Source organism: Acomys minous (assembly GCF_964271855.1).
Source record: "Acomys minous genome assembly, chromosome: 7".
NCBI lineage: Eukaryota > Metazoa > Chordata > Mammalia > Rodentia > Muridae > Acomys > Acomys minous.
In genome coordinates this window covers 33,804,872-33,821,949 of record NC_140488.1, presented here as the reverse complement: position 1 = coordinate 33,821,949, position 17,078 = coordinate 33,804,872, and the positions used below count along the sequence as shown (strand labels likewise).

Here is a 17,078-nt window from a genome sequence, read left to right as displayed (position 1 = left end):
CCCTTGGTGAGGAGGCCTGATGGCACTCAGAGAAAGAACAATCAGGCTACCAAGATGAGACTTGATAGCCTATGACCATATAGTGGGGGAGGAGGTCCCCCTCGGTCTTAGACCTAGGGGAGGAGAATAGGGTGAAAGCGGGAGGGAGGGGTGGAACGGGAGGGTACAAGTGATGGGATAATAATTGAGTTGTAAACTGAATAAATTAATACAATTATAAAAAATATATAAATCAATCTAAGCTCTTAAGACTGTGCACACAGAATAAAAATGAAGTTATCCATGGTGGCATGGAATGCATCACCTTTATTTATTAGCTTTAAAGTATCAATCTAAAATAACACATATGAGATCAAACAAGAATACCACAGTATACTTTATTTCCCCCGGATCCATTAGTTCCTTAAATAGACAAATCCAAGACTTGAAAGAACAGCACACATCAGTTTTCCCAAAGACGCTTAGGTAGAAAATGATTCACTATTCATGAGTTCAAAGTCTTCATCTGATCCCTTTTATATTAGTATAACACAAATTCACAGAGAAAAGTTAATTGAACACTCAACTCTGTTCACAGACTTTGAACTTCCTATATTTGATTGGAATTGAATCAGCTTTTTTAACCTTCTATTATTTTTATGTTTTAATGCTCAGAGAATAAAAGTCATGTCTGCTAATTGTCTAAGATAAAGCCATGACACCTAATGAAGAATTAGTTACATTAGTTTTCTGCTCAAAGAGTAAAAAGGTTTTGAATAAGCCTATACTTTTGGAACCTATCTGACTATTCAAGTCATATACTTAGCAAGCCAAAAAGTCCATTTAATTAATTATGCTTCTAGATAGTATCCAAAATATGTATTGAAAGGAAGCCACTGTTCTTTATAGTAACAGCATTTTTGCCTAAATGACTTTTGCTAAATAACAAATACGCAGGAGCCTTTGGAGGACATCTTGTTAAAAGCTATTGTGTAGATAGTAGAGCAAATGGTTGACTCTGCTAAAGGAGAGGGATTGAGTAATCCGGCATTCTACTTACTTGGGAGTTTCTGCTTTTGAGATGGACATGGAGATAAGATAGGAGGGAAGCATCTTGGCTGCCCTGCTTTCTTTTTAACAGGATTTCCTGACTGCAGTTAATGACAAACTATCCCGGCATTGGTTTGTGGCAGCAGCCGCAGTGTGCTGAGAGGTAGATTGGGACTTGATCCTGAGATCTGCTATAGAACTAATATCACTTAGACCAGTGGTTCTGAACCTTCCTCACACTGCGACCCTTTAATGCAGTTGCTCCTGCTGTGGTGACCTCAACCATACAAATATTTTGTTGCTACTTCATAACTAATATTGCTGCTGTTATGGATTGTAATGTAAATATTTTTGCAGACAGGGGTTTGTTTTTTGTCTTGGTTTGAGGTTTTTGGGTTTTTGGTTTTTTTTTTGCTTGTTTGTTTTTTGTTTTGTTTTGTTTTTGAGACAGGATTTCTCTAGGTGTAGCCCTGGCTGTCCTAGACTCACTCTGTAGACCAGGCTGGCCTCAAACTCACAGAGGTCCACCTGCCTCTGCCTCCCTGAGTGCTGGGATTACAGGCATGGGCCGCCACCCCTGGCAACAGAGGTTTGTTAAGTGTGTCACGAGCCACAGGTTGAGAACCACTGACTTGGACTTAAGATCAATAATTTTAACAAAAAAATCTCTCAAGTGAAAGCAGATCTTTGGACTCTTCTATTTTTAGTAGAAAGAAAACAGCTAGAGAAAAATTGATATGTGCCTCGTGCTAATATCGAGTGTCCAGAGCTGACATTTAGAACCTAAACATGCACAATATTAAACTTCCAAAGTAACTGAGCAGCTAAAGAATCCAGCAAACGTAAGGATGAGTCGGCTCTACTATCGTACTCCAGAAGCCACAGCCATTAGAGGCCCCTACAGGGCTATAAGTCTTGATGAAGATCAATCCCTTTATAAGATCATCCCAGGTAAGCTTTGGTTAGGCAGCTATCTGAAGGATGGCATGTCAGGGCCCACTAGATTCACAGGAGCACTTGCTACTGTGAGAGGAAGAAGTCAATGCATTTGAAATATCAACTTGAACTCACTGAGGCATAAAAAGTATACAGAGGGGTTTTTTCTTTTGCTAGTACAGGAGGAATTAACTTTCTGAACAAGGTAAAGTTGTGAAATAATTCTAAATTATAGCCTTTAAAAAACATAGCCTATTCTAAATCAACACCTTAAAAATGCTGACCATATTGCTTCATTTTAGAGTAGAAATGTCAGGTTTGATATAATCAATACATACTAAACTGCAGAAGCAAAAAAAATTCTTGTTAAAATATAGCAGCTCTAACAGTAATGGAGAAATAGGCAGAATTTTCTGTTGAGTGCATTTTGGGTTAAAACACTGTCCTTGCAGTTGCAACAGCGGAACCCAGAACCTCACATATGCATGCAGTACCACTGAGTACAGATTTAAATAATTCTCCTTAGAAGGTGAAGAAAGTCATTCTTATTATGAGCCAAATTTTTTGTTCATCATCAAAGATGATGAACTCATTACATTTTAAAATTTATTTCGGGAAGCAAGTAAAATTCTCTATCAGCTTTGATTTTGCAAATAACATCAAAGTAGCAAAATACAACTAACTGCTGCATATAAAATTATACTTCAGTAGAAAGGCTTTCAAAATTGGATCCAGATGCTTAAAATTATTATTTACCTTAAAAACACAGTCTAAGTTGTAAGTTTTCTTTCAATTACATCTTAACACATGGAGAAGGAAATGAAGGGGAAAAAAGACTGGTCCTAATACATTTTTAAAGTTCTATTCATGTCCAAACCAGCTTGCAACTCACTGAGGTCAGTTTGTGAATTCTATCTATCGCATAGCGACTCTTGGCTTTTAGCCAATGGAAGCACTAGCTTGACTTGATTATACAGACTGATAACCAGTACGACTTTTCCTCCTTCCAATCATGTAAGATATAAACACGGCAATTATAAGGAAGCCCAAGGCCACACCCACTGCAACAGGAATAAGAAAGTTGAGGTCAGAGTCAGCAGCACATTCTTCAGCTGTTAGAAAAGAACAGACAGACAGCAAAGAAAGGAAATTAGTAAAGGATGCAATGAGAAAGAAGCAAACAAGAAGCACTGAGAGCATTAACCACATGCTAATTTTTTAGAGCATTACTCTTATTTTCTCAATAGCCGCCTAAACGTTTCATCACCGCAACAGATCATTGTTTCTTAACATTTAGTGTAAGATTACCAAAGTTCTAAGTACAAAAAGAAAGGGGAAAATGGGAAAGGCCTCAACGTCAGATCTAAGCTTATACAACATATATTATTAGCGCCACAATTTTACAGTTGCCCGATGGCATTAGGGAAGTAACTGCCTCCGCATCTCCCCAGTTCCTTTCTCCCTTGCCACATCCAGCCTTAAAGTGTTAAGTGGGAATGGGGATTTAGCTCAGTGCTAGAGTGCTCACCTAACATGCCAGAGGCTCTTAGGGCCCATACCAAGCACATTTGGGAAAAAAAAATAGTCTATACAAGTAAAAGACAGGATCAAGATAACATGCTATAACTTCTTAAAGATTAATTTATTTGCATGTTATATATGTGGCTATTTTGCCTGCACGGATGTCTGTACACCACATGTATTCAGTGCCCGTGGAGGCCAGAAGAGGGCATCAGATCCCAGAACTGAAGTTATAGGTGGGTAGTATTAGCTGTCATGTGGGTGCTGGGAATCAAACCCAGGTCCTCTACAAGGCCAACAAATATTCTTAGCAATCTCTCCAGTTAACATTTTTTAAACACAGGCATTAGGTCACTCACAGGTTACATGTCATTCTTTTCAACTAACTGATGGCCACGATGATGAATATCAGCATCCAGGCTATAAAGCCCCATGATTAAATTGGATGCCTGTGGGCACACCGTGGTTTGAACTCATCCTTGTGGCGCCTATAATGGTTAATACTCTAACCTTTACCTGTAAAGAAATGCATAATTTGGAAATGTGCTGCTCTTGAGACAGATGTATAATGGATGTTATACATCTTTTTTACAGCATTCTTCATTTTTTACCTGATTCTGTGTGCATATACACATAGACGGAACACATACACACAGCTGTCCATTTACTGTCCTGGGATGGCTGTTGTAAACTAATTATTGCCATTGTTTAAACTGCCCTTATATTTATATTTTACTTTTTGGATCATGTCAAACCAATTCATACATTCCCTTTGGAATCAAATGTTTGAGAACTTTCCAGAAGTGATTCCCTGGGAATAGACTTGCCTCTCCACCCTGAAGTGTTCACATGCTGTCAGGCCTTTCTCATTTATAATAGTGTGGGTTTTGTTCATTTAAGGCAGTCAATTGGGTGACTTTTCTAACATTCTATAATAAACATGTTTTCATAAAAATAAAATAAAATGAAAAAACAAGTCCATCCTATGGAATCACCAGACCACTGCACAAGCAATGTAGACACTAAACGTTGACTTAAGATGTAACTGAATTGGAAATCAGACTCTCTGAAGTACGGACTAACTTAAGGAACTCTGTCAAGGAAGCTGGGCCTCATTTCCTTCCACTAACGCCTACACACTCTAAGGTACCTCAGGATTACACATATTTTAAAGTATCTGGCCCACAGGAAGTGATCTACAATTACTCATTCCTTTCCCTTTTCCTCCTATAGTCATGATCCAAAGCAGCTTAGGTTTTGACAGCAGGTGTGTCTTAGACTGAGAAGGCCTATATTCATCATTTTAAAAGGCCTAAAGCAAAACAAAGGACTACTCAAAGTGCCCATCTCTGGACTCAAAAGTTCAAGTTTTAATCGGTCATCATTTTGCTATCAAATGATTACATTTCAATGATATTTTAATCCAAATACTAATGATTTCATTGCTCCTGAACATGCAACATCAGTGAAGTCATGTCCCTTTCCACACAACTCTGGACTTGAGTAAATAATCTCTAAGGTCTTTTCAGTACAAGACTAAAGCAATGAATAAATTCTAATGTTCTGTGTTATCTGTGATCCATCAACAGCCTGAACATATCCTCGGAGATCTCTTACACTTTTGTCATTCACAGAAACATTGTCAAGGTTCTGAAAACAATGTGAATTTCAGTAACTACAATTAGCCTTTTTTTTTCAGGGCTACTGTTTTACAGAAAGCTCCCTATCAGACACTGACAGCTGGATCCCTAAACACATTTGTACTGTTAATTAGTACGTGACAGAAACTCTGAACAAGCCAATATACACATTAAAATGAATTAATGATCATTTCAGTGTGAACACAGTCTCATCTGTTAAATCTTTTGATTTATTTATATGTTCCACCAGCACTTCACTTTTACCATGAAAATGTTTCATGGTAATTTTAATTCTAATTTTAATGCCATCAGCCTTCTTCTAAGCCCCTCTCAGCACTGTGGCCCGCAGCGGCTGTCTTGGAGAAGCAAGAGCTGCAGTGCTTCGTTACCTCCCTTCTGAGATTGCTGTTAGCTTCCATTTCATAAGTACCAGTCTGATGACAACACTAAATAGATTTTAATGCTCCAGAGATCAACAAGATGAGCTAGAGAAACACAACACAATCTGTCCTAATTAGTTCATAGAATCTTCTATCCTTCAGTGCTAACCAGGCATCCAAAGAGGAAAACAAGGCAAGTGGTTAAATGTTTGAATCTTTTCAGTCTATACTGCTAAAAATAAAATTTTCTTTAAAACCCAGGTTGGGTATTTTAACACATGCCTGTGATCTTTGCATTTGTCAAGCCTCCCTGTCCCACTCTCCCTCTCTTTTCCACTCTCCCCATCCCCTAGTCCTCAGAAAGGGGGAGCCCTCCTCCCCTACCAACTGACCCCAGTCTATCAAATCTCATCAGGACTGCCTGCATCCTAGTCCTCTGTGGCCTGACAAGGCCACCCTGCCAGGGGGAAATGATCGGAGAGCAAGCAACAGAGTCCATGTCAGAGACACCCCCTGCCCGAGCCTGTTTTTAACCTAGGGAAAATCACAAGTTTGAGAATCTAATTTCATATTTAACTTGAACTCAAGGCATCCATGAAAGTCACAACTAGAAAAAAAAAAGTGATACTTAGCCAGCCAGCCAGGCAGTGGTGGCCCATGCCTTAATCCCAGGAGGGCAGAGGCAAGAGGATCCCTGAGAGTTTTAGGCCAGCCTGGTCTACAGAGTAAGTTCCAGAACAGCCAGAACTACACAGAGAAAGCCTGCCTCAAAAACAAAGAAACAAAAACAAACAAAACAAAAAATGCTCTGGTTTCTCTTGAGATCTTATAAAAATGTGCATGGCCCTGAGGACTCTGTCTGAACATTTCTGATGGGCATTTTAAACCATGAAGTATATGTAAAGACATGGTAGTGATGAATTTTAATCAGGACAGCTGTTACACATCAAAACAGAACACCAGTGGGGAAGCAGTGTTTATTAATTTCAGTAAGATACAACTCCATATTTTAAATAATGGTCATGTTAATAAGTTTAAGGCATCTTGGATTAGGATCCCAATTTGGCCAAAGCTTCTTAAGACAGACCTTAAAACATTGCACATACATGTTCTTTTTCTTTTTTAAAAGCCAGTCTGCATTTTAAGCTGATCAGAGAACAGTTTTTTATGAAAAAAAAGACTCATCTCAAAATGCTGGAACTGACTTAGGAGTGAAAGTTCCGAGGTGTCTGTTTTAAGTAGCAAAGTGCTTCATACAGCTGACAAACAAGAAAACCTTGTTATTTTAATGTATTTTGTAATATAAGCAATGAGATTGCAGGTTTTAAAACTGCTCATATCCAGTATGATGGCGCTTGAGACCAATAAAATAAGCCAGCAACACTAGAATAAGCACTCCTGCCAGGGCTGCTCCCACTGCTATGGGCACAAGGAAGTTGTCTTCATCTGCACTGCAGTCTTGAGCTGGATGTGGAAAGAGGACAATTGAGAACAGAGACAATGGCATTTCATACGTCTCCATTTTAAGTTAAATGACAGCACTTCCCAACATACAGATATTTTTACATCAAAATAGCAAGTTATCAGTATAGCATTCATTGTCAGTATTGAGATATCTCATCAGTAAATGACTAAATCACTAAAAAGTGAGTCCTTAAAACAAACAAACAAAAACAAAAAGCAGCACCTGTATGTGTACCCCCTCTATAAAAAACCGTCATTGATACCCTAGCATCATATTCAGGGGGAGGAGGTCCCCCTCAGTCACAGTCATAGGGAAGGGGAATGGGGTGAAAGCGGGAGGGAGGGAGGAATGGGAGGATGCACAGGATGGGATAGCAATTGATATGTAATATGAATGATTTTATTTTTCAATTAAAAAAGCAGTCATTAGGGGAGAAATATTTATAGTGATCACACACTCCCAGGCTTCTTACAGAAACCAATGACTAAAACTCCCTTTTCCTTGATCAGCCTGGGGCTTTCAGAGCCAACTATCACACTGAATCTTGAATGTTATAAAGTACTAACTCACCAAATAAACAGCTATTTACAGCAGACACAAATGCTCAACACATAACATGTGAGCTTGCTTGGTAATAAGAAAAGATAATCTGGCCCTGCTGGCATTAATTGTTGACTTCATGATGTGTGTGTGGTCTAGGAAGAGAGAAATACTTATTCGCTACTGGTAGGAATGTAAACTTGGTTTAGCCACCAGGGAAATAAGTATCAAGTTTCCTCAAAAAAAAAAAAAAAAGCATGAATCTGGAAAAGGGACTGATCAGGAAGTAGGGCATGTTGATAGGGATGGGAGAAAGATTAAAAGGTTACAGGACAGAGTTTTGATTAGAAAACAATATATGCATATATAAAATTGTCAAAGAAACAAAAGTAATCTGAAAGTTAAAGAGAGAAATACCATATATACAGTCATCCAGGGATTCACTCTGGCTATGTATCCACAGAAAATTAATTCAGTGTGTCAAAACAAAAACACTAAAAACAGAATTACCATATAACCCAGCTACCCCACTCCTGAGTACATATCCAAAAAAAGAAAATCAACACATCACAGGGAAACTTGCACAAGTCACAAAATATATAAAGACCTAACCTAGATGTCCAATGAGTAAATAGATAAAGAAAGCAATATGTAGTCATAAAGAAAAGTGCAATTGTGTCATTTGCTGGAAAAACTGCAACTGAAGATCATTATGTTAACTAACCAAAATAAGTCAGACTCAAACACCACTTTTTTATACACAGATTCTAATGTGTGTGTAAATACAAAGAAGACCATGAGAGGGAGGAAAGCTTCTAAAGAGGAAGGAGATGCTACATATGTGGTATATATGTAACATGAGAGCAGGAGAGGCTATTTGTCAAGAAGGGATCAGCAAGAGGAGAAGAGGAAAGACAGGGAAGGCACTGGTGAAGAAGAAAAGAGAATAAAATATAATGGAGTATATGTATGAAGTGTTCTAATAAAATGCGGTATACTAACTTAAAAAATAAAAACGTATGTAGTCTAGTGTGAGAGTCAAAGAAATCAGCAGTTAGAAAAGATGTGCTATAGTGAGGCAAGCAATGCACAAAGGAGCATGGAAAGGTTTCAGGCACCCAGTCAACTCAGCTTTGTTACATGAGACACTTTGGAAAGGTGACATTTGATCTTGGGTGGGGGAGTGTTTTTTTTTTGTTGGGGGGTTGTTTGTTTGGGGGTCTTGGGGGGTTTGTTTGGTTGGTTGGGTTTTTGGTTTTTCTAGACATGGTTTTTATGTGTAGCCCTGTCTGTCCTGGAGCTCATTCTGTAGACCAGGCTGGCCTTAAAATCAGAGATCCCCCTGCCTCTGGCTCCCCTGAGTACGTGATCTGAGTTTTTAAGACAAGGAATTAACGATTAGTTCATTGTAATAACTATGCATTGCAGGTGTTAAGAAACAGTGCAAAGAGGGGGTGGTACTGGGCCACACCTGTAATCCCAGCACTCAGGAGGCAGAGACAGGTGGATCTCTCAGTTCAAGGCCAGCCAAGTCTAGAGTTCCAGAAGAGCTGGGGGTACACAGAGAAACCCTGTCTCGAAAAAGAAAAACAATATAAGCAAACAAATATAAAAACAATTTTAAAAGTGCTGATAAAAGCATGGAGGGTAAAAAAAATTAAAACTCCAGGAGCAATGCTAAGGAAGTTGGCAGAGCAATAGACGGAAGCAAAAAAAAAAAAAGTGTACTTAACTCTTAGGTGGTTCTGCCTTATCCCAATGGAAAAACGAACAGTAACATGAATTCAAGCAGAGTACCTTTTTTTTTTTTCAGAATTGCAGATGAAAGGTTGCAGGTAGTAAGCTAGGAACCATCTCTATCACTAGCATCCAAGTGACCAATATCTAACACTAGCATCCAAGTGACCAATAAAATTTTCCTGAACTGGGTTAATGATGTGTAGACGCAAAAGGGAGAGACCATAGATCCATTTAGAAGGCAAACTTGACAAAAATGGATGTAAAGAGTGTAACAGGCTTCGATAACACAATGGTTTCCAATTCCACACTTGAGTGGTTATGTAGATACTGGTGCCCTTCATAATAATAGTAATTCAAAAGAAAAATGTGAATTTTAGACTTGCTGCACTTGTAGTTACTGAGGATGAGTGGGTTAGAGAGTGAAAGAGGATATGTAGAAGAGAGGGATACTCAGTTTTGGGTTGAATTTAAGATGTCTGTGTCCCCAGCTATACCATTCCTGAGTACATACCTAAAGGAGTCTATCCTACCATAAACACTGGCACATCTGTATTTATTACTGCACTGTACATAGTAGTAAACAAATACATAGTAGCAACCAGCCCAGATGTCTATGAAAAGGTGACTAGATAAAGAAAATGTGGTACATATATACATTGGCATTTTATTTGGCCATGAAGAAAAATGAAATCATCCCCTTTTAAGAAATATTGATAGAACTAAAATTAGTATGTTAAAAGCAAAATAAGCCAGACTCAAGGGCAAATACCACATGAGTTCTCTCATACTCAGATACTATATTAAATTGTATATACAGTCCTGAAACTGTAGGAAGAGTGTGACACAATATATGTGACATGAAAGCAGGAGGGGGGACGGGGAAAGAGCATCAGCAAGAGCAAGCATGTAGGAAACTACCATAATGAAAACCCTGACTCTCTGTAGTATTTTTTAAACACTAGCAAAATAAGATGTCTGGGTCCCAACCAAACTGTCTATAAACTGGGACAAGTACAACGAAAAGGGGCCAGAGAGAAAACCCCCAGGAATACTAAATTTGAAGGACAAAAGTATAAAAAAGAAGTAGGAAAGGCAGGTGTAAGACAGCGTCACAGCTCAGGAAGGGAGAGCTCCCATCATGAGAGAAGAGTTTAACATACTAGAGAAGTCTGAGACGATGCCCATTGGATCTAGCGATGGGGAGGATGTGGGATGAGTCAAACTGCTACAGAGACAAATGAATGGCAAGGGAATAGCTGATCAATCATGACATCAAGGACTAAGGAGAATAAAGCCATTTCTATACATTTAAGATTAAGAAAAAGACAGCATGGAGGTACTTAGCAGAGGGACATAAAGAAAAGGTAGCATCTGGAGTAGATAAATATGACTGTAAGATGAGATAAATGTTCACAAAAAGAACAAGGCTAATGCTTCTCCCCCATTGTCTTACCGGCAGAGTGGAGTTGCTTGAATGTGTGTTCTGTGTGGTGTCTCAGCAAAGTTAATGGACAGCAGATACGGAGTGAATAGTTCCCCTTTATGAATGTGGACTTTGGAGCTTTTAGAAGTGTCTTTGATTACCATCTGCAGTTTGAAGAAGTTATATTTAATTTTTTAAATTTAATTTTAAAAAGAGCAAGGTGCTTTTTGACAAGTTGGTGCCAAAAGCAAAAAAGGAAGCTCTTGCCCTTCCCAAAGCCAAAGCCCAAGTGAAGGCCTTGAAAGCTAAGAAGGCAGTGCTGAAAGGCATGCACAGTCACAAAAAGATCTTCATGTCACCCACCTTCTGGTGGCCCAAGACACTGCAGCTCCAGAGGCAGCCCAAATACCCTCGAAAGAGGGCGCCCAGGAGAAAGAAGTTTGACCACTAAGCCATCGTCAAAGTCCTATGAGCACTGAGTCAGCCATGAAGAAAATAGAGGCCACCACCACACCTGTGTTCATTGTGGAAGTCAAGGCCAACAAGCACCAGATCCAATAGGCCTTGAAGAAACTATGGCACTGATGTGGCCAAAATCAATAAGGCCTGACAGGAGGAGAAGGAGCATGTTCGGCTGCCTCTTGATTAGGATGCTCTGGATGTTGCCACCAAGATTGAGATCATCCAGACTGAGCCCAGTTGGCTAGTTCTAAATACACACTTTGAGCAAGGCTAATGACACGTTGAAGAAGGTTTCTGGGACATAAGAGAAATGAGATTCCAGAAGAACTGATCATGAAAACAAAAATCTATGACAACTGTAGGGAAGGATGGAGAGATAAGACACTTGCAAAGAGACATACAAAGAGAATCAGGATGGTGAAACGCCACTTACCAGTATTCACCAATCCCTTGCCTCATGTTGCCTGCAGTTTTCTTCCAGGGGTTACACTATACCAGAGGTTGATAAATCATATAGTTAAGTCTGAGGATTGTGTCAAAGAAAGAATGAAGGGGATTGGAGTTAAGAGCACTAGCTGCTCTTCCAGAGGACCTGAGTTTTGACTCCCAGCATCCACATGGTAGCTCACAAACATTTGTAACTCCTATTCCAAGGGATCTGAAGCCCTCTTCTTTATTCCACATTCAAAGAAACACAAGTAGTACAGATACTCACATGTAGGCAAAAAATTCATACACATAAAATAAAAAAGAATGAACAGGCTACAATGCAGTTCTGACTATGCTTTGCAATCACAAAATGTACCAAGCACTTTTCTGACTGCCAGCCTCTGGGACAATAACTGGAAACAAGATGCAACCCCAGAGTTAATAGATATTTTGACATTGACTTTGCTGCCACCAACGTGATGGTCATTTTAAAGTGTGTTCTATTAAGAATCCAGATAATTGATAATGCCAGATTTGACTTGAGAACAGATGGTGCTAAAGAGCTCCGTTAACTCTGCCCCTTCAGTTTCCCACATTACCACCTAGCCTAGAAACTACTAGGTGGCATATACCATAAAGTATTATGCCTTGGATTTAATACCTCTTGGATTTTAAAACAATCATTAGTAGCTTAATTTCTTATTTTGGCTAAAGTCTCAACAGTCTTCTCTTTCCCAAGTAGGGTGTTTGACTTAATACTGAGATGACTTACATAAATACTGCCAATAAGGCTTTCATGTAAGACAAATATTCCCAGAGCAGATCAAAAAGGCAATTCTACTAATACAAAGATCTTTCTAGATGCTGTCACTTACTTAAAATGTTTGTATGTGAAATATTAATTTATAAAACTATTGATTTTATGAATTTAACTTTAAAGGAATCTGTAGGTAACTGAAACAAATCCTGATTAAAAAACAGTTGCTTTACTCTTTGTTCTTTTCTGTTTTTGAAACAGGATTTCATACAGTCCAAATTGAACTCAAATTCACTATGTGGTCAAGGATGACCAAGAAATCCTGATCTGCTGAGATTATGGGTGTGCTCCACCACTAAAACAGAGTTAATAGGACTGTGTCCTGAAGAAAATAAATACTTATGTAGGTCAACTTGACCTCAGCTATTTGCCTAATGTACACTTAATACTACAATGAAAATGTTTCTGAGAAAAGAAATAAACTGTATTTGTGGGATACTTTTTGAGACTGGATCTCATTGTGCTATCTTGTTTGACCTTAAAGTCAGTAATGCAGACCTGGCTGGGCTTGAACTGCCAGAGATCTGACTATCTCCAAGATGCTGCAATTAAAGGAGTGTGTGGCATTGTGCCTAACTGTTGAGATTTCCATCCCACTATCCTCTCCTCCCGTCCTGTAGCAGTGGGAATTGAACTCAGGGCTTGATACAAGCTAAGAAAGAGCTCTATCACTGAGATACACCCAACCCTGTGAAAAAGTTTCAAAGCCACGGGACTAATAAAAAAAATTTTTTAAAGATTCCCAGGAGTGGTGGCACATGCCTTTAATCCCAGCACTTGGGAAGCAGAGGCAAGAGGATCTGAGTTCCAGGCTAGCCTTGTCTTCAGAGTGAGTTCTAGGACAGCCAAGGCTATTACACAGAGAAACCCTGTCTTGAAAAACCAAAAAAATGTTTCATGGCCATTAAAAATTCATTGAATAATTACCTATTTTTAAAAAACCCTGCTGGTCTTCAATTTTCTAGTCAGAGACCTTTCAAAGATAATTTTCAGTCTAAGATTTAGAAAACAGTTTTATCTGTAACAAAATATGAAACTCTTCTTTAAAACTAATTGTTCTGTTCTAGAGTCACTTCTGACTCACCTTATTTATTTATCTTTTAGATATATACTCAAAAACATTTTAAGTTTATCACATGAAGCTGAACAGATACTTGAAAGTGGCACTGAAGAGCCAGGTCAGTGGGTAAAGCACATGTTGTGTAAGCATGTGGAAGTAAGTTAAGATGCCTAGCATCCACCATGTGCATCTGCAACCCCAGGCCAGCACTGGGGTATGGAGATAGGTGTGCCCATGAATACTCTGGGCAGGCGGCCTAGCAGAAGCAAGCTCCAGATTAATGAAGACCCTGGCTCAAAAATAAGGTAGAGGGGGCTGGAGCGATGGCTCAGAGGTTAAGAACACTCACTGTTCTTCCAAAGGTCCTGAGTTGAATTCCCAGCAATCAGAAGGTGGCTCATAACCATCTATAGTGAGAGTTAGTGCCCTCTTCCAGCGTGCAGGCACACATGCAGGCAGAGCACTGAATATATAATAAATAAATCTTTTTTTTAAAAAAGGTAGAAAGTACACAGGATGAAACTTGACATAGAATTCTGGCCTTAACACACACACACACACACACACACACACACACACACACACACACACGTACCTGCATGTATACACACAAAATATTTGAAGCTATTCAGTATAACTTATACATGTCTACACCAATTTCAAAGATAAAATATAATGATTACTGACAGGAATCTAGCTTCCCAGGTAGAAGAAAAGGAGATGAGTGGAAAAAAAAAATGAAACCAAGATAATTTATCTACCTAAACGAACAGATGGAAAGTGCCATAATCTTAAAAATAGATGAATCTTCTAAGACTTCCTCTTGAGAGTATGCAGGAAATGTAAGCCGTACACCGTTCACTGAGTTTAAGTAAGCGCTTGAAATAAAATATGTGGCCTCTCAGGTTCCTTCAAAAATGTACTACTCAAAGAAGTAAAAGCTGGGTGGTGGTGGCACACGTCTTTAATCCCAGCACTTGGGAGGCCGAGGCAGGTGGATCCCCATGAGTTCGAGGCCAGCCTGGAGTACAGAGGGAGTTGGGAGTTCCAGGACAGCCAGAGCTGCTATACAGAGAAATCCCGTCTCGAAAAACCAAAAAAGAAAAAAAGAAAGAGAGAGAGAGAGAGAGAGAGAGAGAGAGAGAGAGAGAGAGAGAGAGAGAAAACAGAATTTTAAAGCCCCCAAACTCTAGATGAAGAAACCTATAAGACTAATACCCCCAAAGAAATTCAGTGACTTGGCCAAAGTCACAGCTGAGAGCTGTGATAACGAACTGCAATCCCCACAGCTTACTTCAGTAACCCGGGAGAAACCTGCCATCTGGGTTGCTATGTTGTCTTGCATGACATACTAATATGACTGGGAAATCACATGGAGATTGGGAAACCAAGTGTTTGGGGAATAATCTAAGAGACAGATTGTGTTATAAATATGAAATGATAACCTCAATTTAAGAATTGAGAAGTGTACTAAAAAGATGTTCTGAAGCTTTTACTATGAAACAAATATCCTAGATTACTATTTCCCTCATTAGCTGGGAGCCTGATTCAACAAGCGTGTGCACACGTGCGCTCTCGTCCCTCCCTCCCTCCCCCCACCTCTCTCTCCCCTTGTAAGAATCTTGCCAAATAAAACCATCCAGACCTAGAACCTAGGCATGTCTCAAGTAATTCTTATTCTGCAGCCATCCTTGTGTAGTCATGTGGGACTTTCTTTCCAGACAGAGCAGCACACAGACAAAATGTACTGCAGTCTAGTTCTACTCTTGAGTGCTTCTTCTAAGGTGTTTTTTCCCCGTTTGAAATTTCCATCATGTAATATACAAAAATCTTCACTTTAACCACGGGAAAAAATGTGAGCAACTTTCCTTAAGAAATAAAAGAATCTTTATTGATTTAGAAGCAATGTTGGGCAAACAGACAGGCAAATATCTGAGAAGAGATATTGTACATCAACTAGCATTTTAAACATTGAAAAAAAACATGGAAAGTATTTACATGGACCAGTTTCTTATACAATGCTGTTGTTGGGTTTTTGTTTGCTTGCTTGTTTGTTGTTTTGGGGGGGTGTTGGTTTTTCGAGACAGGGTCTCTCTGTATAGCGTTGGCTGTCCTGGACTCGCTTTGTAGACCAGACTGGCCTGGAACTCACAGAGATCCCCTGCCTCTGCGTCCCGAGTACTGGGATTAAAGGCATATGCCACCACACCTGGCTTCTCATACAATGCTAAGTGTGGAAAAACACCCAAACCAAATAAGAGTATTACCATCAAGTAGCAAAAGCAGTAAAACAAAACAAAACAAAACAAAAATACAAAAGATATAAAGATAGTGTGTCTATAGGAAATAATAGTGTACATAGCACTACATAAACTGGCCCATGTAAAATACAAAAATATTTATTGAAGTCAGATCTTTCTATAAAACAGTGCTTTAGAGGTATTTTAATATGAATCCAATATATAATCTAAATGTAAAAACTTCTAGATATATTAACAGCATTAAGCCAGTGCCACCCACTTGTTCCAATTAGTCTTTTTTAAAAACTGTTTTGTTGATTCATGACAAATATATAATATCTGTGTTCTTAAATGCATAATCCTTTAAGAATAGCAAGCTTATGCTAAAACACAGTTTAATGAAAATTTTATTTCAAAAATCAGATTTCTGTTTCATTTCTAGTGAGTGTTTTAAGCTGGCCATGCAGTTCCCTGTTGCTCTAGGAGACAGGAATATGATTCTGAACTAGGAAGAAGGTTTTCAGACTAAGTAGACAGCAAGTTGAAGTGACACAATCTCTGTCACTCCTATATAACTCAAAAGACAGTTACAGACATAAACATGCTAACATGCAATTGCCTATATATGTGTGCATATGTAACATATATTCAACATCAGCATTTTGGAACCCAGATAGTTCTTCACTTCCTTGTGAATGAAAGGCATATAATCTGCCCTGCCCAAATAATTAGAACCGTCTATATATGGCTGTGGATCAGTATTTTAAGAAATATTTGCTGGGCTATACCAAAGTGTGCACAAGAATGCATACATATATGGAAGATCTCCTAGAAGCTGCAAGGAATACATGATGTACTATCAGGGTGAACTAATTTGTTCTCTCATATAAGCAGAAGATGGTGCACTGTAAATGAACAACTGGTGCTGTCTCTGAGTACAAAACTGAAATCAAAAGCACCACAATGAACAGTAACTATGTAAGTCTTGAGTATCACAGAACCACTTAAACATGAAAGCCAAGTCAGTAAATGCTGTAGCAGTCAATGCCAACTGGACATGAAGACCATGTTAATGGACTAAGTAAGGCAAGACCACGACCTCTGGACCAGGGGCAAGCTAGTTTATGAACGTTAAGTGCACTTCGTTGTCTAAGTTCTAGGACATACTAAACTAGCATTTCTTCTTAAGGAAACAAAAAAAAAAAAAAAGGAACGAACAAAGCATATTGCCACCAAAAAGGAAGACTGGAAGGTTCAAGAGAAATCTACATTCCTCTTAGTGCTGCATGTAGAGGCCAATTTCTGGGTACAAAGCACTAATGCTCTCATTTGGCACTGCCTAGCAATTATCTCTAAAGCACCTAAAACCAGATTGAAGTGCCCAGTTGGAATTGCC

At 38.9% G+C, this 17,078-nt stretch overlaps 1 protein-coding gene across 3 annotated transcripts in view; it reads right to left on the bottom strand.

Moving 5' to 3' along the window:
* Nucleotides 1–286: 286 nt before the first annotated feature.
* Nucleotides 287–17,078, bottom strand: part of LAMP2 (lysosomal associated membrane protein 2) — a 54,706-nt gene continuing 37,914 nt past the window's right edge. For 2 of the 3 annotated variants that reach the window (XM_084788746.1, XM_084788748.1), the window contains one exon: nucleotides 287–3,077. In XM_084788746.1, coding sequence (XP_084644872.1) covers nucleotides 2,935–3,077 — 143 coding nt within the window. In that variant the 3' untranslated portion in view covers nucleotides 287–2,934. Of the gene's footprint in view, nucleotides 3,078–6,468; nucleotides 6,971–17,078 lie in introns of those variants that run through there. The other variant, XM_084788747.1, reaches the window with a different exon arrangement.